This window comes from Salminus brasiliensis, chromosome 17, assembly GCF_030463535.1.
Source record: "Salminus brasiliensis chromosome 17, fSalBra1.hap2, whole genome shotgun sequence".
Classification (NCBI taxonomy): Eukaryota; Metazoa; Chordata; class Actinopteri; order Characiformes; family Bryconidae; genus Salminus; species Salminus brasiliensis.
In genome coordinates, this window is record NC_132894.1 from 7846892 (window position 1) to 7871890 (window position 24999).

Consider the following 24999-nt stretch of genomic DNA (forward strand, 5'->3'; position numbering starts at 1 on the left):
CTGGGAAGATGGATGGAGCCATGTACCGCACAATCCTGAGGGACAACCTCCTCCCCTCTGCCAGGGATCTGAAAATGGGCCGTGGTTGGGTCTTCCAACATGATAACGACCCTAAACATACAGCAAAGGCAACAAAGGATTGGCTCAAGAAAAATCACATTAAGGTCATGGAGTGGCCCAGCCAGTCGCCAGACCTCAATCCGATCGAAAATCTATGGAGGGAGCTGAAGGTCAGAGTTGCCAAGCGACAGCCCACCAACCTTCATGATTTAGAGAGGATCTGCAAAGAAGAGTGGGCCAAAATTCCCCCTGGTGTGTGTGCTAAACTTGTGGTTAACTACAACAAACGTCTCACCGCTGTGCTTGCAAACAAAGGCTTTGCCACTAAGTATTGAGTGTGTTTGGCAAGAGGGATCAAATACTTATTTTCCTCATTGAAATACAAATTAATTAAAATATATTCTTTAAAATTATATTCTGGATTTTTGTCTTGATATTCTGTCTCTCCATGTTAGAATATATCTACCATTAAAAGTGCAGAAGGATAGTGTCTTTATTAGTGGGCAAACAAAGAAAATCAGCAAGGGATCAAATACTTCTTGGACTCACTGTATATATATATATATATATTTTATTATTACACATATGAGAGAGTGCGCATTAATCATGAAAATGTAATATCTGGTATAGTGATATTTCTATAACTCACACCACTTGTGATTTCTTCACTTTATAAATGTGTACTTCTCAACTGCTTCAGTAAGCAAGGGTGTACAGAATTACATTTAAAATAGTCATGTTTATAGTTACCATGTTGGAATCATTGCAGACATACTCTTCATGAAACACTAAAATTGAATTACTACAATAACATCTGAGCTCCTTTTCACTCCTTTTGTATAGGGGTAGCTGAGGGAGTTAAAGTAATGAAGACTTTTATTACAATGTTTTCATTTATTTAACTCTTTTCAAGGTATACAAGATTCAAAGCCAGACAGTGAAAAAAAAACGTATAATTCTGTTATTAAAAATGGCACATTTATTGCTACATTACTGTTATATACAGGACAGGTTCTCAATACCTACTTTATATATATATATATATACTTATAAAAAAAACAAAGACCAAAATAAGAGAGACCAAAAATACACACGCACACATGCGCACACACACACACACACACACACACAAGGAGGCACTCTGAAGACACAACAGCAGTTTTGTTCATGTCCCTACTAAAAGTATAAGAATCCTGTCTATGTAACGTTGTGTTTTTTTTTCTTTTCTTTTTTGCTCCAAACAGGTACAAACAGAATACATAACTGTTAATGCTGCAGCATCAAAGATCTGAAACACTGCCCGTGAAATAGTATAACTTGTTCTCTATTGAACTGAAATGTCTTTTTGCTCTGCGTGTCAACGTTTTCAGAGCTTTGAAATGGGTTTTATGGAATACAATGGTCGCAGTCTTACAAAAGAACAAAATCATTAAATCTCCCAATAATGCAGCTTCAAAGCCAGACTGAAGCACTTCCCTCTGCAAATGACTTTCTCTCTCTACAATCAGTTGTAATGCGTTTCACATGTGGGACCAGATCAGTAAACAGTGCGTTAATAGCTCTGAAGGGGTTTCATGGAAGATGCAGTGACTGTCTTTTCTGAGCTAATGCTTGGCGCAAGCGTTGCGGAACAGAGCAAGGTTGTTTAACGCATTCAAAAAGAGGGATAACCTCATTACGTTTCCTTTAGAAAGCTGAACCAAAATCCCATTCCAGAGGCTTCAACAGTCTGTGCTGACCACTGGACAGAAAGTCCAACAGTCAGACTTTAAGACATGTTAAGGAGGGGCCCATTTGGCTGGTGGTGAAGAATACTGCTAACAGTCTAGTGTTTAAACTCCTTGTGGAAGAGCCTTCTTCCATATTTTGATGTGCTTTACAGACCACAGAGACTTTGAAACAGAAACCAGAATATCATCAAAACCAATGTCAGAGATAAACAAACAGCAAAATAAGGGACAAGACAAGGAAAAAGGGTTACACAAGTAAGCAAAAAAAGGAGTCCATAGATGACTTACAAAACACACAAAAAGGCCTAATCATAAATGTACAACTTTATGGAAAGGCTGATTTCTTTTTTCTTAAAAATGAAATGTCAGTTGAGAAACTTCATAGACGTGCCTTTACTGTAATTCGGGACTAATATATATATATATATATATATATATATATATATATATATATATATATATATATATATATATATATATATATATAAAGAAAAAACACAAATTTAGGCACTGATAAGGCACCACTCTCAGCATGAGTCTCGAGAGTGAAAAGGCCACATTGAAAATGTTCAAAAAAGTCAATTATATGTATTTTCCAATAACTGATATGCATTACAACAATCTCTTTTTGAAAACAAATATTGGTACTTGATGGTGCGTCAAGTGTCCATTATGGACATGTCTAGAATTGTGGACATGGCCACTGTCAGCATACCTACTAGGAATTAACACTATTATCTTACATACACACCACACCACCCATGTTATCACACAAAATAACTGCTTTTTTTCCCAGAAATGGATAGATATATATTATGAAATGGAAAAAAAAATATTATGAACTGAACTGGCAGTAATTTAGTGTATAGCAAATAAGAATATAATCTATATTTGAATGTACATTCAAAACCAGTTGCATAATGTATTCCTTAGTCAAAACCTAAACAGAATTGGGCGATAGTTGCTTTATAACGGCTGTATAATTATGTCATTTCATAAGAACATTTCAATATGAAGGGAACTGTAATTACAGACAGTGGCATACTGTGTTACCGACCTTCCCTAATGAAAGGAAAGAATTTCAACTATCAATAAACATAGAAAAATCACAAAAGCTTTAACATAACAGGCCTCCAAGCATTCTCAAATATTAGAATCGATGCACTCCTTCCCGTCCTTTGTGAGAGGAGAACTAAATGAAGCCTAAGCACAGCAAAATACTGAGTAAACGTTACATGTACAAACATTGTCCACGTGTTGAGGTGGTGGAGCATAGTTGAATAGAATGGACCTGAATTGAACATTATGCAAACAATCTGGGGCCATTTCAAAAATGAAGTTCTCAACTCAACTCAATCCATCATACTTGTCCCTGCTCTCACTTGCACAATATACTTTCTTCACTTCAAACTAATAGTGGTCATTTTTATTTAAAAATCTACAATGTATATACTAACCAAAAATATATATATATATTTATATCTATATATATTCTTATGTTTTGCTCAAGTTGAAATAATATCCTTTGCATGTGCGAGGTGGACATGCGTACGAGGTTTCAGTCTTTTGGCAACAATCAGTGAGAGTGGGTCACTGCATGTAAAAGATACCCCTCTTGAAAGGAAATGCTCTCAACTGAAACGTGCATCTTGGTGGTACGCCGTTTTGGAAGGACAAAAGAACGAGAGGCAGAGCTGTTAGGTTTTCTACTCTGCCAATCTGAGATTATCTTCATCTATAATGGCAGACAGGCCAAGCATGTCTCACACTGCTGACAGGAGGCTGAGAGGAAGAGGCTGAGATGCCTGGCAGCTATACTGTGGGTTTAAACAGGAGCAGGGAAAAGAGGAAACAAGGAGGAATGCTGAGGCTGACACACTGCAAGCGGGTGTCAGAGGGCAGAGGAGCAAGGGAATTTATTTCATAGAAACGTACCAAATACTTGCAAGTGAGTAGACAAGACACCTTCGAAGTGATTTCATGAGCCGCGTGTTCGCTCTGACTGGCAGGACGGTGGCCAGCGAAACGCCAAGAGCCGAGTAAAGTCTCGCAATGCTTAAAAAAATTCTGATGCGCGTTTAAAGACTGAAAAGATCTCAGCCTGGATGGAAAGTTTTCGTTTCACAAGAGTCCGATGAGTTCAGCTGATCTGTGAGCTTTCTTCCAATCACAGAACCAGGGCAAAGTGGGATATGCAGTCCCCAAAAGCACCACAGGTTCTCTTCCGTGTCCCATGGGTTTGGTTTCACAACACATGTAAGACTGTACCTTTAAGGAGGGAATGCCAAGCTACATAAAACATTGCTCATATACAAGCAACTCCCAAACAGATTTGTTCCACACATTTAAGCAATTTGCTTCAGTGTCTCTTATAAAATGTAACAATTAGGCACAAATCCTTGATTAAATTCAGACATGTGTTTTTATCCTCTCCCTCTCAGCAGTGGGGTGGGAAATGTCCATAGTGGAGACAACATAACTATCCCTGTGTTCCATCTTTTTGTGGAAGCAGAAAAATACAAAAAAAGAAAGGAGGGGGAGAGAAAGAAAGAAAGAGAGAGAGAGAGTTCTTCACATTTACGCTGGTAATCATGGTCAGGAGTGCGGTAAAATGGGCTGTGTCAGTTTTGGCAGTACTCTTGCGTTTCTGGATGTGTGAAGATACACCTCATACATTTCATTCATATACTTTCCGTGTCAACATACGCACGTGTGCGCGCACACACTCTGAAGAGGATGAAGGAAGAGATAAAAGGCCACTTCTTCCATGAGCCAAGAAAACTCTGCTGGATCTGCAAGAGAAAAGTTCAATAAAGTCATCACTTATAGGTCATAACTTATCTGCACTGGTCTGGATAAAACTTTATTTCTAATAAAACGAACCAGTTCGTACACCTACCATCATATATGACTGACAGGATTGTGCCCATCTCCTCCCAGAGCAGGGTGGGCTCCAGACAGCTGCATTTGAGAGTCACCCACCACACCGGACACCTTCTCTTCCTCTCGCCGCTTCAGACATGCCGCCTTCGGGTTTAGATTGCGCTCTGGACAAAAGACAGAAAATCAGCCTGTTAGTGTACTGTAGACGTTAAAGTAGTACCGTCAAAAACGACTGTATTACTTTAGACTGTATTACAAAGCATGCTTGTTTTGCAGGCACGAACACATTTCTTTCCAGGACTGACCCCGCACTTGCTGCTCCAGGTTGAGGATGACGTTGACAGCCTGGTGGAGGATTAGCAGCTTGGTCTGCGGTTTGTCCGTGCTCAGGTGCAGCTGACACATGCGGCCAAGCTCTTTGAAGGCCTCGTTGATGTCACGTACGCGCAGTCGCTCTCGCGCATTGTTGGCCACCCTCCTCTCTTTCTCCCGCTCCATTTTCACCTCGGCTGGCAGGTCTTCATCGTCTTCATCTTGACTACAGGAGGGGAAAAGTAAACCATTATTTAAAGTTATTTTACCTTCATCAGCTGTTTTTAACAGTGGTAAAATCAGCCAGTGAAAAACGGGTCACAAAAATAAGTAGTGGATAATTGCATAGGTATGAAAACATACACCACAAATGTTTGGAATCACTTGTCAGAATAATAATAGCTGTTATTTTAGCCCATAATAATGACTGAAATACTATAACTCAGACTGTAAAAACAAAAACTCTCTCTCTCTCACATATATATATATATATATATATATATATATATATATATATATATATATATATATATATATATATATATATACATACATACACACACACACACACACACACACAAACACACACCTACCTCAACCAACTATAATAGTATATAGATAGATTGTTAGTCTATAGATCATTAAAATCAGTTTTCTCAACTATTATGCTTTTCATGCACTATTACGATGCATCACTCTGGACATTCAACCTTTTTTCAATTTTGCAGGTTGTTACAAAATAAATAAATAATGCAAGTGAGTGCACTTTAAACCATTGTAAATCACAAAAGTCAAGCAAAAGTCTTCTAGCAAAGACCAAACATTTGGGAACAGTCCTTTTAAAAATGTCTGAAATGTATTTACAGTTCTACACATTAACTGATTCTTAAAACACAGAGTGGAGTGTGGACTGCCTGCTCCTGAGGCTTCCCAGTGTATTCTAAGGTGGGAGATAGACTTACTCTTCTCCCTGGTCTGAAACACTTGAATGGGTCTGGAGGAAAAACGCCTCCTTTCTGAAAACAATGTGAGAGTTGGGGAGGGGAAAGAAGACCATGAGAGGAGGTAGCAGGTCTGGGATAAGCCCCAACGCTTTTAAAATTGGATTGGCCCTTTGTGGAGGCGCAAAAAAACACATCAACACAAACACACCCGCATACATACACTTTGTGATGGTTTGATTTTTAACCGTCAGGTGTCCAATTGTGAAAGATTTAGTATTTTTCTTTTTTTCAATTCAGTATGTGTAACAGATGCAAATTCGGCAGCAGATCATATACCTAGTTCTGTTACGCGACACTTTGTTGTCCTTCTTGTCCTCTTCAGACTTATCTGCCACTGAGGAGTTCTCGTCGTCTTCTTTGTCTTCGCTCTTGATGTCCGCACTGTTTGAGGCTATGCCTCCTGGCAAACCTGAAGTCAGAAACCCAACGTCAAAGCGCAAACAAAGCACAACAAAACAGCTCTGTACACATCTGAAAGCTCCTTGTTTTGTCAGATCAGGCTGCTACTCACTGCTGAAACCCTCTGGTGCTCCTGCAGGCTGTGGGGTGCCTGAGGCATGGGATGTCTGTAATAGGCTGCTGCTGGGAGGAAGGCATGCAGGGTCATCATGGTGACTTGCAGCCTAAGGGACATGGACCAAAAGATACATAATTACCAAAAATTGGCATTTATGGATGTGTAAATGTACAATACACCCCTTTCCAACACGTAGATAGGATTAGACACCCCTTAACGTGTACTAATACCAGGTTCAGTCTGAAAAGTAGCAACAATACATCCACCACCAAATATTTCCTCTCCTGAATCACATTATACAATTTAACATTCAGAAAATCCATTGGCGATGTCCTGGTCAGCCTGGCTCGCAGTGTAATCATACCATAGAAGGATGTCTGCTACCCAGAGCCAGTCCAGCACTGGAGAAGCTCTGGGAGAGGCTTCCCAAGGCTCCGTTATGAATGGACGAAGAGACAGCACCCAACAGGCTATGCACTTCCGAGTGGGCCCCACCAACCGCATGACTGCGCAGCACATGGATTGCCTCCTCCAAGCGGTCGTCCATTTTGTTCTGCTGTTGCGAGCCGGAAGAAATAAAGCAGACAATGATATACAAAATAATTTTATTTCACAGTATTTACAGGGAAATCTTTTTCAAGAAGGTCAAAAGACTCAATGCTCACAAGTGCATGTAGTCCACCTTCATAGTTAGGTGAAAGAGCTGTCTGGCCTGCAGATCTTGGCCACTGTGAAGCACCTGCACAACAGAACACAAAAGTAAGCAAGCCAAGCATGAAACCCTCTAACAAGTAGTTTGCAGCACCTACTCTGGGACAGCAGAGGGCACTCCAGAGCTTTGACAAAAGTAACCATTCATTTACAGTCTATGCATGTGAACACTAGCATCCAAGAGCTGCTCTCGGAGCAGGTTATGCTTCTGTACACTATTATTTGTATAGGACTAATGTAGATGTGGCACTCTTAGCAATACTATGAACTGCCTCCATGACCAACATAGCACAGACAGCACATGCACATTGGGCATGACTCACCTGCAATGCCCTGGGGGGAACCAACTGGAGTGGAAGGCGTGGAGGGGAAGTTGTTGCTGTTGTGGTCTGACGGGTAGATCTGTGATGAATAAACATATGGTGAGCATCCCAAATCATTTTCATTATAGTTACCCTAATATGGTTCAGTGGTCGGTATATGGGTGAGGATTAGTGTCAGCAATTGTCAGTGTAGCTTTGTTATCTCCACCAGCTTTCAACACCATTAATACTTCTCTGTAATAAATTCTTTAGCAAGTCAGATCCAAATTTATTAAGCAATATCCAATATCATACAAAGGAGTTTATCTGCAGTTTAGAAATGTCTGAGGGTCTTCTACTCACAGAGGCCAGAGCTTTTCCAATCTCATCGCCTGAGCTGCCTGTGGCTGAGCTTCTACTGGCTGTAAGAGAGAACTAACATCTTATTACTTGCCCTTTTACATAAACAGAACATATATATTCTAAACACGTACATTCAAGCAGCAAAATGGAAGAAATGCTATTTAAGGCCACAATCAGGATGCTTTTATAGTAGCCAATTACATGTAAATATGTATAGTCTACACACACATCCTGTTTACCTCACACACACACACACACACACACACACACACACACACACACACACACACACACAGATCATGGAAGAAGAAGAAAAAAGAAATCTCTGAGCTAAATGTTCAGATATTTTTGGAATGAGTGCCTTCCAAGAAAGCCTTCAATAGACAATAAAAGACTCTTCCGACAGAAACTTACAGCCATTTTAAAGATACTACAAGTATAACCCTAACCCAGCAAGTAAAATGGTTTACAGTCGTACCCAGAATGCTGTCTGCTCCATTGATGGAGGTTGTGTGATTGTAAGCTCCAGAGCCCGAGTGGAATCCATTGACGTCAGCTCCGTGCAGAGGGTAGTTCTGCGGGGACAGGGGCAGCGGCTGGCGCTTCTACAACGACACCACCACATCTCATTCGTTAGCGAAGTGTGATTAGAGTGAGGCAGCAAAGAGTTAATCAGATTTCCGCAGCAGAGAGGGACTTACCATCCTGTCCTGTGGATTGATGGCAGTAAAGGAGCCAGCCTGGCTGATGTGGGGCGAGTTGCCCAGCATGGCTGAGTAGCCTGACTGGCCCAGAGGTCCAGAGGATGCCCAGGGGTCAGAGGAAGGGTGCAGACCCTCTGCGTTAGCAGAAGGAGAAGATGAGGTTGAAATTTGAATTTTTTTTTATTATTTCTCTCAATAAACAGACCGGAACAACATCTACTTTGTACAACTCCTGAATAAGCACTCACCTTGCATGTAGAACGAGCCAGGGTACACAGGACCCGTTTTGGAGCCTGGATAACCTACACTGTCCCGGGGATACTCATCACCAGACGTAGAGGCGTAGACCTGGCCCAAAATAAAAGCACACATTAAAGCACCCAACTGCATCTGCACTTCTAGGCAACAAACAATAAGACCTAAACAGTAGTATCTGCACAGCTGTGCATGCTTCAGCCACTCAGCACTTATGAGAACAAAACAAAGTACCAAAAGAGTTTGTCAAGGACTTCCAGATTTATTTCATGTTATTTATTTATTTATTGTGCTAATGACGTGTGCGAGTGTTTCCGCAGTGCCCCCTCAGCTAAAGTGGCAGGGACTGGGAACAGAGCATGCTGGGAAAGGAGCCACAGCCGTGTTGTGGCACAGTCTGTGCATCCTCTCTCTCTCCCCCACGAGCCAAGAGCGAGAGAGGGTGGGCGCGCACAAAAGGGCACCATCTCTCAGAGCTCATCCAAATCAAGCACCCTCAGTGTCTGCTGCGCTACAGGATCAAGCGAAGCATTTTCTGCATCCATGGAACCCATTTCATCCTGAAACATCCTGAAACATGATCTTTCTTTCCAAAACCAGAATCGTTTAGTTTACCTACCACACACACACACACACACACAAAAACAGGGGGGGTAAGATATGTTTTGGTGCAGCAGTTGTCCAATATAGCGTCCAATAAATCGATAGAAAAATACATAAAAGGTTTGCAGTTACATGTAGGAAGTACTAAAGCTGTAGACACTTATAAAGTACATTATACCTATTCCTATGTGTGTGTACAAATATATATATTATATATATATATATATATGGCAGTTGTTCTTTACAATGTGTGAGGATTTAATGATGAACGGAACAATAGAAATACTTTAAAATGACCTGGAATGAAATCTTTTTACATTGACGTCCATAACATTGAGTTGGCATTTTGGAGACACAAGGTTTCTGCCTGACAGCAACTATATTATTCCAAGTCATTCTGGAGCATTTCCATTGGTCCAGCATTACATTTATTTTATTTATTTATTTTACACAGTATGATGAACAACTGCCAGATTCAAATTATGCCAAAATATGGAGATTTCTGAGCGACTGAGAGACTATATTTTATATACTTTGTTTCTTAGATTATATACAATTACAGAAAACAAGTTAAGTAATTTAATACGACAGAAACAGACACCTGAAAAAAACAGAAGAAACCAAAATCATGGTTTAGCTTCAAACCTTGTGGTTTTGTCTCTTTTTTTTATGAATTTCAGTATATTTTTTTTTATTTGTGCTGCTGGATCGTATTTTTGCTGTCTGCTAAACAAAGGGGACTGCATACCACCACACAAACACACACTATGCCATGACAGGCCACCATACACTCTCTCCTTGTATGACTGTGTATGAAACTGCACACGTGTACGTCTGTACCGGGGGGTCGTTTGAAGCCCAGCGGAGAATTGACAAATCCAGCAAACTGATATTTCTCTTTTTCCTGTAATTTGATTTAACAGGGAGAAGTGGGAAGGGAATGGAGAGATGCACTTCTAATTACAGAGCCATCTGCCTGCTCCTGGAGCCAGTCCAACTCCACAGGCAGCTGGGCTGAAGAGAGGAGAGGGTGGAGGGAGAGAGGGAGGGGAGGAGGAGGAGTAGAGGAGCAAAGGGAAGAGGGGGGGTGGTGGTGAGAAGCAGCAAGGGGAGAGGTCTTGCTGAAGGAGGGGAAAAAGTGGAGAAAAATAGACTGCCTTGATCACGTGGAAGCCAGAGAAAAGGAGGTTGCAAAGAGAAAAATGAGACGCTTCCTTTGCTCCCCCCCAAAAAAAACTCAAAGACAGATTGTTCTCCAGTCTTGTTAGCATTTTTTTGTTGTTGTTTGTGCGTTAAAAAAAAAAAAATCTCACAAGGACGGGAAGGAAATTATCATGTGTAAGTGACAAAGGAAAAACTAACCTACAGAAGACAAAGAAAAGGAACTCAAAAACGTCACCTGAAAGCCTTGAAAAGAAACCAAATATCTGGAACTCCTTTATAACTTACAGTACAGTTGTTATGATGTTACTGGCTTGAATAAAGCCATTAGAAAAGGTCACATTTTCAGAACATCTCTCATGCCACAAGGGTCTACTACGCACCTATAGATTACACATTCCTTTAAAACAACTTTCAAAAGGCCAAATATCCAGAGCTCCTCTCATCTAGCTCATGCAGAAACAACCTCCTTATACAGAGACAATCACATTACACATAAAAACAGTGGAAAGCCTTAAAAGCCTTAAAAAATGTCCAGCACTACTCTACTGCAGCAAGAGCCTACTAGTTAGGGCCTTAGAAGACTCAATGCAGGCATTAGGGTATTAGAGCACTGGTGGGATGGGGGATGGTTAGAGCTACAGGAAGTTACCTAGCAGACCCAGCCCAAGCAGAGCAGGGGCTCCAAGAGGGAAGGGGAGGGGGGGGCTCAGGATCATCAACAGCTATTAATCTGAGCTCAGACAGGTTAGTGAGGGAGGGGGTGGAAGGAAAAAAAACGAAAGAAAGGAAAGAAAGAAAAATAGGAGCACAGAAGGTGGACTTGCTACTAGAAGCAGGATCAAGTGAGAGAGGGAGAGAGAGAAAGAAAGAAGCTGTCGCGTGGCCAGGCGTAGGTCAATACAAAGATGGTGTATGAGGGAGGGGGAGGGGTGTGTGTGTGTGTGTGTGTGTGTGTGTGTGTGTGTGTGTGTGTGTGTGTCTGGAGGGCACATGGTGAGCTCTTTTGGCCTTAGACTACAACACAACACTTGCAATAAGCAACAAGGCCAAAATGACAAAATCTCATTAAAGCTTTTTCCAAACTTCATCCACTTTACCAGGCCTTCACTGAAGCCGCAGTACGGCAAGAGAATCTCTCGCCAAGTAGCTTTTGATTAGTTCAACCATCAATCACAGTTTCCTGTTTGCGCGCCATGACTTTATGTTGCCTACAACAAGCAAGCTTGACTGCTGAAAGTGCATTTCTGTAGGAGTGAGAAAAAGACCTGCGATGACTTTGTTTAAATATGTTGCTTCACAACAGGGGGATTTTCCTTACGCCTGCCAAGAGGCATTTATTTACCAATTTTGGCCAACACATAAATCAAAACGGATGAGAATTTGGAAATCTTACAAGGCCTTGGACTAGAAAATTGCTGGATCAACTTTTTCAGAACACCAACGTTCTCTGATTAGGCTACGCATGTGTGAAAGGCTTACAGAGCCTCAGGGAATAGCTGTTATATACACTTGTTCACAGACTCACCTATTAGATTCAATCGACACAAAAACAGAAGAGCTGTAGCTATGCTACAGCACCTCACTGCAGACCTGCGATTTTGTTAAACAGTGTAAGAGCAGGACTTCTGTCACAAAACTACTGATGCTGAACGTGCTCAGGGAGGGGGAATGGGGAGGTTGTATGGAGGTGACCCACAGGGTTATACTTACAGAAGATGGTAGTCCTGGAGGCTTCCGAATCTTTTTTGGCTGAGTGTCTAAAAGAGAAAAAAGGTCACGAATGTGTCAGTTAGAGTTTTACACGCCTGACAAAACGCTCAGAAAAAATTAGGGAACATTTTCTGAAGCCTGAATTCTCAAAACATTAATTTCCATTTAAGAAAGCAATAAGATTTTTCACTAAATGTTGATCTGATCTTTAAAAAAAAATGGCATTATTATAAGTAGAATGCAGGTTTACATGCAATACATGTGTTGTGTTTTCCTCAAGCTAAACCAGGCTGATTATGTATATATCTGAGAATTCACAGCATTGTAAAAGCTCCTACCGATGTTTCCATCTGGAGGGCGTCTGCGGGGGTTACTGCCGTATGAGGGGTAAAACTGAGAGCCAGACTTTAGGCCTGAAGGAGACATGGCATCTGCACTGGGCATCACAATGTCTGACGGCAGGAACCCCGACTACATTGACAGAACAGAGAAATATTAAGATACTGATCAACCATAAAAAACACCAGTTGCAAACCAGTGAAAGAGAGAGAATCTTACCTGGGACCCAAATGAAGAATACGGTCCCCTTTCATTCTTCCCTGTAAGGGAAAATATACTCATGTTACATGTGCATATTTTGTCAGTGAAAGTGCATGCAATTGAAAGCGAAAATGACTGTTAAAGCAGCATATCGTCACAGTCACACAAAAAGCTTAACCGTATAAACTTTTTAAAGGTAGTCAATAAAAAGATCTTATTCCAAGTCACTTTAGAGCATTTCTATTGGTCTTTTCATAATGAAATGTGGACACAATGTCAAGAAACTGCAAAACCATAGGGAGGTACAAGAAATCTGTATGAACAGCAAACAATATATACTGTTAATAACACCATTAATTCACTAGTCTAGCATTTCTCCATCTAACCTCAAACTCCACCTCAACTTAAACCCACTTATAATAAAAGTCAACGAGCAGGTGCTGAAGCAACCGCCCATAGCCTTCTTTCTAAATGAGTTTTGAGTCAAAGGGTTTTTTGTTCTTTTACTAAATACAAGGAAACGTTGCCAGAATTACTGTCAGTGTTAATCCACCGCAGAATACAGATGCGGTGATTAGGCTGAAAACGCTGGAGTATTTCTTTAACATGGGCTTGGCAGTGGTGTTTAATGGAGAGAACAGAAAACAGCTTCAGTGCTAAACATGTCCAGCTCTGCTGTGCTTTCAGTGACTGTAAGCTGCTACTCATATAGAAATGATTCATGTTGTGATACATTATGTTGTGATGGCAAGTCCTCAGCAAACCATCGAAAAACAAAAAAAATTAAGTAAATAGAAGAAGAAGAAGAAAAAAAAAAAATGAAGTGTAGAAACTGGTGAGAAAAGGCAACGGCACTGGATGGAGGTCTGTGTGTGAGCCCTTCCCCCTAAAGCTGGAGCAGCGCTCAGCTACAAAGAGCCACTGTTGGTCTAAACCCAAGGGAGAGTTTCTGCCTCAGTGGCCTTAGCATCACCGGAACAGACAAACACACACAGACACACACAGACACACATACATAGACACACAAGTCAGAAACTCACCGCCAATCCCTGAGCTGAGGAATGGGGAAGATAGCCCCTCATGCTCGCTGTAGTGTGAGCCTTCAACATAACTCTGGAAAAGCAAAACAAAACAAAACACAAAATGATGATCTCACACCTGCTCCCCATTATACTCTATTCAGAAACAGATTCAGACTGAAGCTTTATTGGCCAATTATGTTTGTACATAGAAGGATTCGGTTATCAGTTACACAGCATCCCTCAATACTCAGAAGCAAAAGATATTTGCATATTATGACTGGTTATAAAACTCCACTTTTTTATTTTTAAATGTATGTATCTGTACTAAAATTCTGTCTCTGGCTTATACACACCCGTTCCTGGTTGAAGGAAGGGCTGCCCTGCTCTCCAGCGGCCCAAGGACTGGAACTGCTGCGCTCGTCCAAGCCTGTAACACACACAGAACACCAGGAGAGTTAACGACAGACGGTAAAGTGAAGCTGAGAGATTCAAGAAGGAGGGGAAAAATATATATATATATAAATAAATTTATTTAAAAAAAAAAAAAAAAAAAAACACAAGTTCCTTCGGTGTTTATTCACATGGGCTTTCTTTGACATTTGGTTTGAGGAGCTCCAATTACAGGAGCTGTAGCCTCAAAGGCCAAAGCAATGGATCTCATCCCAAGGCATCACAACACACTAATAATCCATGCCATTCAGCAAGCCTCAACATCCGTGACCATGAAGAGACCACTCGTTCACTAGGATCTCATTAGGATGAAGAAATTATGGAAAAGGGGAGAACGAAAAACAACAGATCAAAGAATCGCTGTAATAGCATTAACATGGGCTTGGCAATGATGTCGAACAGAGGGAACAGAACGAGGGTTCAGCGCTTAATACGGACAAGCTATGCCACGCTTTTAGTCACCACAACCTGCCTCACGTACAGAAGAGTGGGAAATGCTTCTATATGCCAGTGTATGTTTCCAAAAGCACCATGTGAGAATATTTTTTTAAAAAAGTATACAGAGCAGAAATTTCCTCTAAGCCTTTCCTTTCTCTCCCTGTCTTATGCCTTAATGCTCGCAAAGCTCTCCAGAGACACACAGCTTAATTGCATGCTGATTTGCATAATTGTGCATATTAATGCAGTTGCTTTATGAATATTCATATTCTCCTTTTGATTTTTTTTTTTTTTGAAGGTCTAATTAAAAATGTGTGAGGGAAGAGGGGGTCTCTGCAAGTGCGGCGGCTGAAGGCTGAGCATGAGTGATGAAGCTAACAAAGCAGTGCAAATAGCGACATCCACGCTGACAGCCGTGATCTATGGAGCCTACGCAGGCAGCATGGCAAATGAAGCGGGCACCGACCGGCCTCGTGAAAGAATCCGCCATATAAAATCATTTTAGGTGGGAACATGAGGGAACAGAAAGTCAGATTCAGAGCGAGAATGAAACGGCAGGGATGTCATAAGTAGGTTGGGCATCACAGGGGGTTGAATTTAGGTTTTTACAGGCAGCAATGGCAGCTCTACAGGAGTTCAAGGGTGCTGGTCTATGAAGAACATGTGAAAACTCTTTACGGTATGGATAGGGTTACTGCGATTATATTGTTATATGCAGCGAAAAGGTGACATATCGCTACATGGCTGGGCTGCATTACTTTAGCTCAAATTGATTTCCCTTTGTTGGACTGTATACTTGGATTTGTGTACTGCAGACAAAATATGGTCAACACTGCACTAGCAATCATTACAATGCAAATTACAACAAATTATAGATGTCTCCCAAAACCAACAAGAAGAAGACTTAAAATCTTCAAATCAAAAGCTAAAAAAAAAAAAAAAACACTAGTTTGTGACAGCAAGGCGGCTGTAATTCTGGTCTGCGCCAAAGCCAAAAACGACTTGTGGTAGTACTGGCAGTGAAAGAAGAAAACTTTGCAGTTAAGTTTCTAGTGCTGGGAGTTTATCACACTCTGTATGGAGACAAGCTAAACTTCAGCCAACAGTCATGTTCAAAAATGAATGCTGGAAAGTGCAGCGCGCCACAAGCTTTTCTAACCGTTCATTCAGTTTCAGTAAGTGGTTACCATGCCTCGCATGGCTAAACATGTAAATGATAAACGTTCACATCCGTTCTGGTAAACTTAGTAGACAGGTTGATGGTAAAGAGAAGTGAAGCCTGGGAGCTCTGAAGCTCTAAACCCAGTGTTATTTATTAAGATCACAATCTGACACCTACAAACATGGACAAGAACATAAACAAACTTCTAGAATCTACAGTATCCTCTGAATCCTGCCAAAGCCAAGAATCAAGCTGTTACAACTTCAACGATCCATACGTAGGTCCACATATTAGCCTGTGTTTATAGTATTTACTACACTTAAGAGTAATCGTAACAGTAGTTACAGAACAATAAGCCTGTAGTTCACGGGTTTAAGGTGTGCGAGTGTGTGACAGGGTGGTAAGGTGTGAGAAACAGGGAAATGGGCTCTGTCCTGTCTTAACGCTGGCCTCAGCAGGTGACAAGACAGGCAGCTGTGGAGGTGAGCGAGAGGACGCCTGTCCGAGCCCCCTCAGGGTGATGCTCTCCCGCAAAGACGGCTCTCCACCAACGGACGCACTGTGGAGGGGGAGCAGTGGTTTAATGCAATTAGCACCCTTCCAAGCACTTTTGTCCTGAAGAACAGATGCAGACAGGCCACTGCTTTTTTAAAGATGTTTTTCCCCCCTCATTTCTCCAGACCAGAGCACACTGACCCAATGTTCTCCAAAAAACACAAACGCTGGGTTGGCATGCCGTACCTGCAACTTCTGAGGGACACACAATGCCCCCCCTCCTTTCACACTGTTCTATAATCTTCCCCCTGGTTCGTTCAGAATAACAGTGCTGGTGTTTGTCAGTAACTTCACTGAACAAATCTTCAAATCATCTCCACAGAAAAACGGTCATGTAATTTAGGAGATATGTCACATTCTGTTCTGCAGACCTCAGACTGAGAGTCTGTGGTCAACTCATGCCCTAGGCTAGTCAACATCTCAAGGACATATGACTGATCTAGGATCAGGAGTACCATCCTCTTTTCAGGCTTTCATCACTATAAAATTATAAACTCTGAAGTAGCCTCTCGTGAGGCTGTTAACAAGGTGGACACCTACTTATTATCTCTTACTGACCATAGAGATATTCACGAGATCGGGTCATCTTAGTGCCAATAGGTAGCTCTCACAAGACCTCAAACTGAGAGATTAGTTTGCTGCTGTTAAAGAACTGTCACTTAAGTATGGCCCCAAACTGAGAAATGTGTCACTGATCTTTCTCAGAATGTCCTTCGCTATCTTCATGCTGGGCTTCTGGTGAGCTCCAGAGATGGTAGGGGGCATGGAGGAGGCTTTGTTTCAGAGCAGAGCCGTTTCCTGTGAGTTGGTGGGGGGAGAAAGTACTCTGCTGTTCAGAGGGAGAAGTGTTTTATGCCGAGGGGTGGGGGAATCGTTTGGAGACCGTAAGTCCTTTATTTAACCCTTTGTTCTCAGATTGTTCTCATTCACGGAAATGTTTGGTGTGTCGATGGGGAGAAAAGCACACAGGCCTGAGAAAGTTTGAAAGAAATGCAAGGACACCTCTAGCTAAGCACAGCGAGATTGCAGAGCCATGTGATGTGGTGCCAGGCCAGGCGATGACAAAAGTAAACAGTGACAAAGAGTGGAAAGTAAAGGAGGTTAAACAAACAAACAAGACAATGGGCTCAAAGAAGAGTCCTTAACTTGACCTTTCAACTTGAAATTGGGACCAACAAGCCAATTCATGATATATAGGCAGAAATGAACAACACTAAAGTTGTGAGGAAGCTGTAGTGATTCTTTACCTTTCACGGCTAATTTTTAGGATTGCACAAAAAACAACAAAAAGGAAGGAAATAAATATTCACACAGAGTTAGATGAAGAGTCTAAAAATCTTACCTGAGCCACCAAACTGACTGCTGGCAAGTGTGGTTGGCCGGTTCTTTCCGTTGGCCACAGGGGGCGCAAACATCTAGAGCAAAGAAAGGACACAGAAGCAAATGTTATATAGCCTGCAGCTAAAACTCAGCACAGTCCAGGTATTAGATCAACAGGTACATTTAATCACAACAGCCTAACACAGACTTCCACGTATACATGCATCTATTTATTTACTTTTTTGTAGGACTGTATTTTGCTCTATTTTGCCATTATACCTATTCTGCAATCAGGAGTCAAGTTCACACCTTTCCTAAAAGGTATGACTGCACGGATTAAAATACAGAGCCACAATGATGCAATATCCACAACAAATATTTCCAGTTTGTACTTTTTTTCCAAATGTATTACATTTTTAGTACATAGGCATTGTCTTTTCTGCATAACAGCTAGAATAATATGGGCTACTGACAACCATACTTATTTTTTTCTGCAGTTGAATCTTAATTTATAACTATAATGACTATATATTTATAACTATAATGACTATAACTTTACTGCCAGTCAGATGTTCCTATGCAAAGAAAGGGGCATAACGTCCATTTGTGTAATAACACCACAGGCTATTATTCAGTGAAACTTACAACCAGACCACTCCAATTCAGTGTTACATTAGTTGTTTAGATATGAACAACACTGAAGTGATGTGAACTGTTTAATATACTAATATGAAAGTACAAGTACAGTACAGTATTAGAGAATAAAGAGGGAAAAAAGGCATGTATTCCACTTGTATAGTCAAGGGGATTCTTCCTTCCAGAGGGAGATGGGTACTAATCTCCCTTGCTCTGATCACTGCGAGCAGGACACTTGAACCCTCAAAAAAAAAAAAAAAAACAGTTGTGATCCAAAACAAAGACTAAGCTAATTTAGTCAGAAAGAAGCAGGGCAGAGCTGAGCCAACACTTTCTACCAGGCTCGCACCAATACTCAGTTCTGCCACCACAGTGACATGCAAGTAATAAATCCAGGCTGCAGGTTTGGGTTGTTTTTTGTTTTTTTTTGCTTCAATGTTATGCCTGTGCTGACCTATACATTGTAATTTTTTCGTAGAAAAAATCTCAACTATAAAATTAGACTAGATTCAACTTTTTCATTTAAAAAAGTATTAGTACTAGCCAATGATCAATGCTAGCAGCCAAGCCTTGTTAACTTAGCTTGTTTTGAATCCAGTAAGAAAAGCCTCCGCATTTTTGCATCTGAAAACTGCAGTAAACCTGATGACAAAGCTGAGTCCCTAATATATGTAGCCTGCAAATCTCTTGAGGTTAGGCCTGTCTAAGCAGTTTCACTGGAATGAAAAATGTGGAATGACTGCAGTCTCACTGTTCTTGCTACACAATGTTTTCCTTATTAGGATTCAAAGGCTTGCACCTCCTGACACTACTAAAAAATGTCACTTTTCCATCACAGCAAACCATTCCACAGACTGAAATGAAGAAGTGCCTGCCAGCCTTTTCTTTTTTTAAACAGTTGCCAGAATAATCTTCCTTCAAACATGACCTTAATCTAATGAATAGGTTTTAAAGAGGAGTTCAAAAGCCATGATGAAATGAAATCACAAACTGCTGTTCCACCATGAAGCTCAATGTGAGCATAACAATCATTCCACATTGCATCCACTGAGGTGAGTTTCCATGTCAGATTCTTTGCGACGGTCTTGTCATGACACATAAATGTCTCACGCAGCTGGAGGCAAAATTGACAACCAATGTTTGCATGTACTGCAATGTCTTTGTGTACCTGCCTGGACTTACCAAGAAGCAAATAATCAAGAGTGTGATCTCAAATTAAAAGAAATATACAAAAAAAAAACAAAAAAACACAACAACACAAATCATCAGATAGTTCAGAAACTACTCATGGAAGAATACACATTCTTCAATACCAAAATATGGATCAGACTCAAACCAAAAGTTCAACAACTCATAACATGCTTGTCAACTAAATGCACAGACACGGTCAGGAAACGGCTAATGAACCAAACTACAAACTCCCTAAACCCCCTGATACCCCACCCCCTCCACCCCCCCTCAACCCACCACGACCCACCTCCTGGCCCAACCCCCCACACACATTTACTCTTTTCTTACCGCACTAAAATCCAAGAGGTCGCTGAGTTCCTTATCTGTTTCGACCGCCATTGTGTGGTCCTGCTGCTCGTTCATGCCCCACTGTCTTTAAAGAGCCCTGTAAGAGAAAGTTTTAACTGACGTGAATAAAACTAAACTCCTGGAGAGAAATAAACTAAGTGTCTTCACAAGAAGTCAGATGTGAAAAATGCTACACTCAAAAGCAGTTACATCAAGACGTGATAAACTGGCAAGTCACTTTCAATCTGCTAATACGGTTTTGGTTTTAGCTTCAGGTTTACGTTTGCTGCACTGACCCAAAAGTCATCCCTCACCACATTATAAACTGATCAGTTTGGGTTTCCTGAATCAAGGCAATACATAATAAATATAAGATGGAATTATTGTGCATCAAGCCAACTAAGATATTCTGCAACACAGGGAAATTAGCCAACATCAGCAGAACACACTTCCTCCACTTCAGGACCACAACTTTGCCATTAAACAAAATCTAAGCGAATCCGAGAGATCTCGTACAGGCTATTCGGCCTAAAGTGTCTACTGTCATTCCAGGAAAAAAAAATTAAATAAAACCACCACACTATATGCCACGCTCTGGCATTTCCCAACTGTAAAAGTGAGGCCTTTAACAGTCCATCAGACAACAGCCTCCGCTCTTACACTTGAATCAAACCGACTGTTCGTCCTAAGACTAGTCGTCCTAGTCGTCTCAATGCAGAAATCAGGCCTAGTTCAACTCTCCAAGTGTCCTCCAGCAGAGTGGCGAAACAGACCTCCACACAGCCGAGTACCGGCTCTTAAAAAGACACCACAGAAAGAGATACTTTTCGGCCAGTTTCATGCTCTTCCCAGTGAACGGTCTCCATCAAGCCCACTCACTCTCTCAGGTCAAGGGCTTTGGCTTTGCAAAGTGGCATCTTTCACCCAACAATGATAACGGCGAAGTAGAAAGACTGAGACCCTTTTGGCCAAGAGCTGCACCTCCGACTAGCTTTCTGATGAGTTCTAATACTGAAGGGACGGTTCATTACAAAAAATAATAAAAACCTTATCCACTCACCAAGCACAGTGGATCACAGTAGAAATTGGGTCTTTAGTTGGGGTCTTTAGTTTGGCACAGGAATTATGAGATTATTGTAGAGAAAATAATGAAAGTCTATGACTCTCAACATCTTTTATGGTGACATGGACTCAACATGTATTATATTAGTCTTCATCCATTAGCATCTCCAGTACAAGCTGTGAAACTCTTTATTTTAAGTAAATAAGACTGAACTGTGAACTATTACTTGATTTAAAATATAGTCAGTTTGGACTGTGCACTCCTTTTATTCATCAGATCACAGAAATTATTGTCAGAAAAATTTAAGAAGATTTAATGAAGGTGTGAGAATGGGTATAAAAACAAACAACAACAAAAACAACAGATTTATCATCATGGCCAGGAAAACTGTTGCTTCACAAAAGAGCAGCCCCAATTACCTGACCAAAACACGATTAAAAAAAATAGGAAATGCAAACTAGGCATTAAAAAAACAAACATTTTCTTAGTGTGGAGATATTTCTTAACTAATGCCATTTCCCCTCTTTGTGTACAGGCAGGGCGAGCTGCCCAGACTCCAACAATGTAAATATTTATCCCGGTTGTAAACCCATTCTACTCCGTTAGCTACCATTTCTAACAGCCAAAAGAGGCCACAAACCTTTATTTCCAACCTCGAAATCATGAGCAAAACCTACAGTGTGAAACTACCAGCATTTACAGATCCCCTTCAGCATATGACCAGCCCGGCTGAGGGTGAGCCAGAGGGAACACAGACCAGCTCAGCTCAGCCCTGCTCAGCTCAGCCCTGCTCTCTATGTAGCTAATCTATCTGCTGAGTCTACAAACTATCTAAATATCATCACATCGGCCAAAAAAGTGACATTTTTTTTTTCTTCCCTCGGAGAAATGATTTGATGGAGTTGAGGGAGCAGACAGTGGGGGCTGGGGGCGAAGCAAGAGGAATTTCCTGCCAAAAATGTGAGACTTGCCCATTAGTCATTTAACGACTGCTGAAAAAAGTGGCTGCGAGTCGAGCTCTGAAGTTGGAGCTGGAGTTTACTAAATCCACGTTAAAGATGCTCACAAATTACGTGCAAGTGACAGCCTCTGGTCTGGTAGGTCAGGGTACCAGTCAAACAAAGTTAACCCCTAAATCCGTATATTGATAAAAGGGACAAAAGAGTCATTGGAGTTGAGGTTGAATTGATTAGAGGCCACTTCAGCCCTCTACACAAAACCCCGGCATCCCCCCCCCCCCCCTCCTCCTCCCCTTTCCATAGGAAAACTTACTCAAGGGGAAATTGGAAGTTTAACACACACAGCAGTAAGTGACTCAACAGCCTGGCACAAATGGACGTTTAAGTAAATAAGAGTACACTGCACAAAACCCAAGTGGACAAAAGTAAAAACTGAACGTGCTCACCTTTCTTTATCAGATGTTTGACATCCAGTGGCGATAAAGCAAAGGTTGTCTCTTCGCGGGAGGAAAGAAAAAAAAAAAACACAACAAACTTGAAGAGAATTTGAAGAACCTCAGCGCATTGAAAAACCTCGTATCACCGCGAAACGTCTCCTAATCCCGCTTTAAACATCCTTCGATAGAAAATCCACGTTTAAAAAAAACAAAAAGTAAACAGTCGGTATCCAAACAGCCTCTCCCACGACTCCCCTCTTTTTTGTTGCTACAATTGAGATGAATTCATTCTTCTAGTAGACATCTTAACCACCTCCATCCACATTGTCAGCAGCAACAACGTATTCCTCCGCGCGGAAAAGAGGGGCCTCAAACGCCAGCGGTGTCCAGTTTCAAATGCTCATGAAGAGACCTACACACATGTCGGCAACTTTTTAAGACGCGAAATAAGTGCAGCAGTCGGAGCCGTGCTTTTAAACGCGCGATGCAAGAGTCCACAATAAGTAACTAGTCGTAAAATAGGATCGCGGTTGAGGACTATATACGCCGGCGGATGTAGACAGCACAGGAATAGGTCGCGACGCATACAGGAGCAGCATGAGATGGGGAGATAAACCCGCAGCGGAGCAGCCAATGGGAGAGCGGTAGAGTGTGATGAACGGCTGCGAAAGCCAATAGCCGACCGCGGCTCCGGACAATGCCCGCCCTCGTTCGTGACGCCGGGTCTCAGAGCAGCTTGTGACATCATTTTACTGCTCTGGTTAGCGTCGTCTCCTGCGCTGGAAATGAGTCTCAACGTAGATTATGTAGTTAAAAAACACGAGGTTGCTATTTTCTATACGTGCCTAAATCAATTACACATGGAGTAGACTTCTGCTTTTCATTATTATTTAGCTTAAAGATGGTTTTAGCTTTAACGTTTTTTCAAGGCTCAGGCCACTGTTTGTTTACATTGTGTCTGAATGCACCCTGTGAGACCAGAATATTGATTGTTAAATGAATTCATATTGAATTTGAGGATCAGTGGAGTGTACATAAGCTGTAGCTGTGAGGACTGTGTGTGCATTTCTGGTCAAGTTCAGCTGGCATCAGAGTTTTTGGTGTTCTTTTTTTTTTTTTGCTCCTGAATGTCCAATTCAGGCCCAATTCTGACCATGACCAGAGAACTGGAGTGATCTCTCCCTGTGGCTGATTCATAGAGCTGGACTGGGGGGATCATAACAGAGCAGAGTGGGGGAGGGGTGGGCAGCCCGAGGGCCAGAGAAAGCAAGCCAGGGTGGATGGAGAGACGCTTAGGTACTACAGTTTAGGTGGTGCTCAAAATCAGGTCACAGGAAAGTGATAAAACTTTAAAAAATACAAAAGCAAACCACTGATAGGTCAGAGGGTCAGATTAAACTAGATTCCCAACAAACAGGTTTCAGAATATACGTATATGGTTATATACCATATGTATATATGGTCAGCCATAACATTAAAACCAAGTAAAGTGAAAAACAATGATTTTCTTGGTATAGTAGCATCTGTCAATGTGGTAGGAGGAGCAGGTCTTGTGGGGTCTTCCTGGTATTGGTAACTACTAAAAGTGCTCCAACAAAGGACAACCGGTGAACTGGCATTGGGGTCATGGGCGTCCAAGGCTCGTTGATACGATCCTCGGGGGCCCCACCTCAACTTAAAGAATCTGCAGATAACGTCTTGGTGCCGTATACAATAGGACGCCTTCAGAGGTCCTTCACAATAATAGATGGTTAGTTGGCTGATCAGTGTGTTTGTGGTGTATTACTTTGCATTGAAACTTTAACAGCTTTTTTTGTACCATTCATAAAACAGCAGGTGATTTTTTTTAAGGGTATTGTTTTGTATAAATGGGCCAGAATTAAATAATAAAATTTGTTTTACATTACCATATAATAAACATTGAGAACATTTGTATCCTCCTATAAAAATCTACTACTACTTTGAAGAGATGTGGTTTTGTTCCAACAGCAAGTCAGAGGGAAAATATGTACAGATAGCAACCAGAGGGAGAATTAAAATTGGTAAATAATAACAGGAATCTCCCTCGGGTGAAGAGAGCCTGGGCAAATCGTAATAATTAACCCCAAGGGTGTTGTACGGTGTGCAGAGGAACTGCAGGGGTAAAAAGAATACAGCTCATTTACACATACCTTTACTGTTCCAGTTAAATCAAGAAACTCTACTGTTTTTTGTCGCACAACATATAACGATATCACACTTTCATTTTTCCTGAAATAGAAAAAGGGTGATAATTGTAGCATAGTGGTCCTGAGAGCACAGTGGGGTTTTGGGGAAGAACAGCTCGGTTGTCAGTGTTCACTACAGGCCTTGTAAACGCTCCAAGTAGTTTGTAGTAACAGCTGGGCCTGACATGGAGAGCATGCACGAGGGCAACGGGATGGAAGGAGGGAGGGTGGGTCGCAATGGACAAAAAGAAAAGAGAGAGAGAACAGAGAGAGAACCTGCATTTGAGAAGACTGAAGGATAAAATGAGCCGAGATAAAGAATGTGTGCATTACAATTTTGTATTTTAGTAAAATGGAGTGAAAGCAGAAATGCA

The 24999-nt window shown here is 41.4% G+C and overlaps 1 protein-coding gene across 3 annotated transcripts; it reads right to left on the reverse strand.

Moving 5' to 3' along the window:
• Positions 1–613: 613 nt before the first annotated feature.
• tcf3b (transcription factor 3b) lies at positions 614–22922 on the reverse strand. 3 transcript variants are annotated; one of them, XM_072660668.1, is made up of 21 exons: positions 22428–22922; positions 19960–20056; positions 17828–17900; positions 14234–14307; positions 13899–13971; positions 12877–12917; positions 12657–12789; positions 12319–12365; positions 8835–8934; positions 8584–8720; positions 8361–8487; positions 7883–7941; positions 7541–7619; positions 7172–7245; positions 6871–7059; positions 6501–6612; positions 6266–6398; positions 5948–6001; positions 4979–5211; positions 4690–4837; positions 614–4582 (listed from the first exon to the last, which is right to left on the reverse strand). In XM_072660668.1, the coding sequence occupies exons 2-20, from the start codon at positions 20032–20034 to the stop codon at positions 4692–4694; spliced, it is 1959 nt and encodes a 652-aa protein (XP_072516769.1). In that variant the 5' UTR covers positions 20035–20056; positions 22428–22922; the 3' UTR covers positions 614–4582; positions 4690–4691. The 3 variants fall into 3 exon arrangements, with proteins under 3 accessions (XP_072516769.1, XP_072516768.1, XP_072516770.1); XM_072660667.1 differs by having other exon boundaries at positions 6871–7062; XM_072660669.1 differs by lacking the exon at positions 19960–20056 and having other exon boundaries at positions 6871–7062.
• Between the last annotated feature and the right edge of the window lie 2077 nt (positions 22923–24999).

What these genes read in the sequence shown, in the direction of transcription:
- tcf3b (XM_072660667.1), bottom strand. Translation starts at nt 20,034, where the DNA reads ATGAACGAGCAGCAGGACCACACAATGGCGGTCGAAACAGATAAGGAA. An exon ending in ACCTCTTGGATTTTAGTGCG is followed by an intron (nt 17,901 to 19,959) that starts GTAAGAAAAGAG and finishes TCTTTGCTCTAG; the next exon opens with ATGTTTGCGCCCCCTGTGGC. An exon ending in TCAATCCACAGGACAGGATG is followed by an intron (nt 8,488 to 8,583) that starts GTAAGTCCCTCT and finishes GTGTCGTTGTAG; the next exon opens with AAGCGCCAGCCGCTGCCCCT.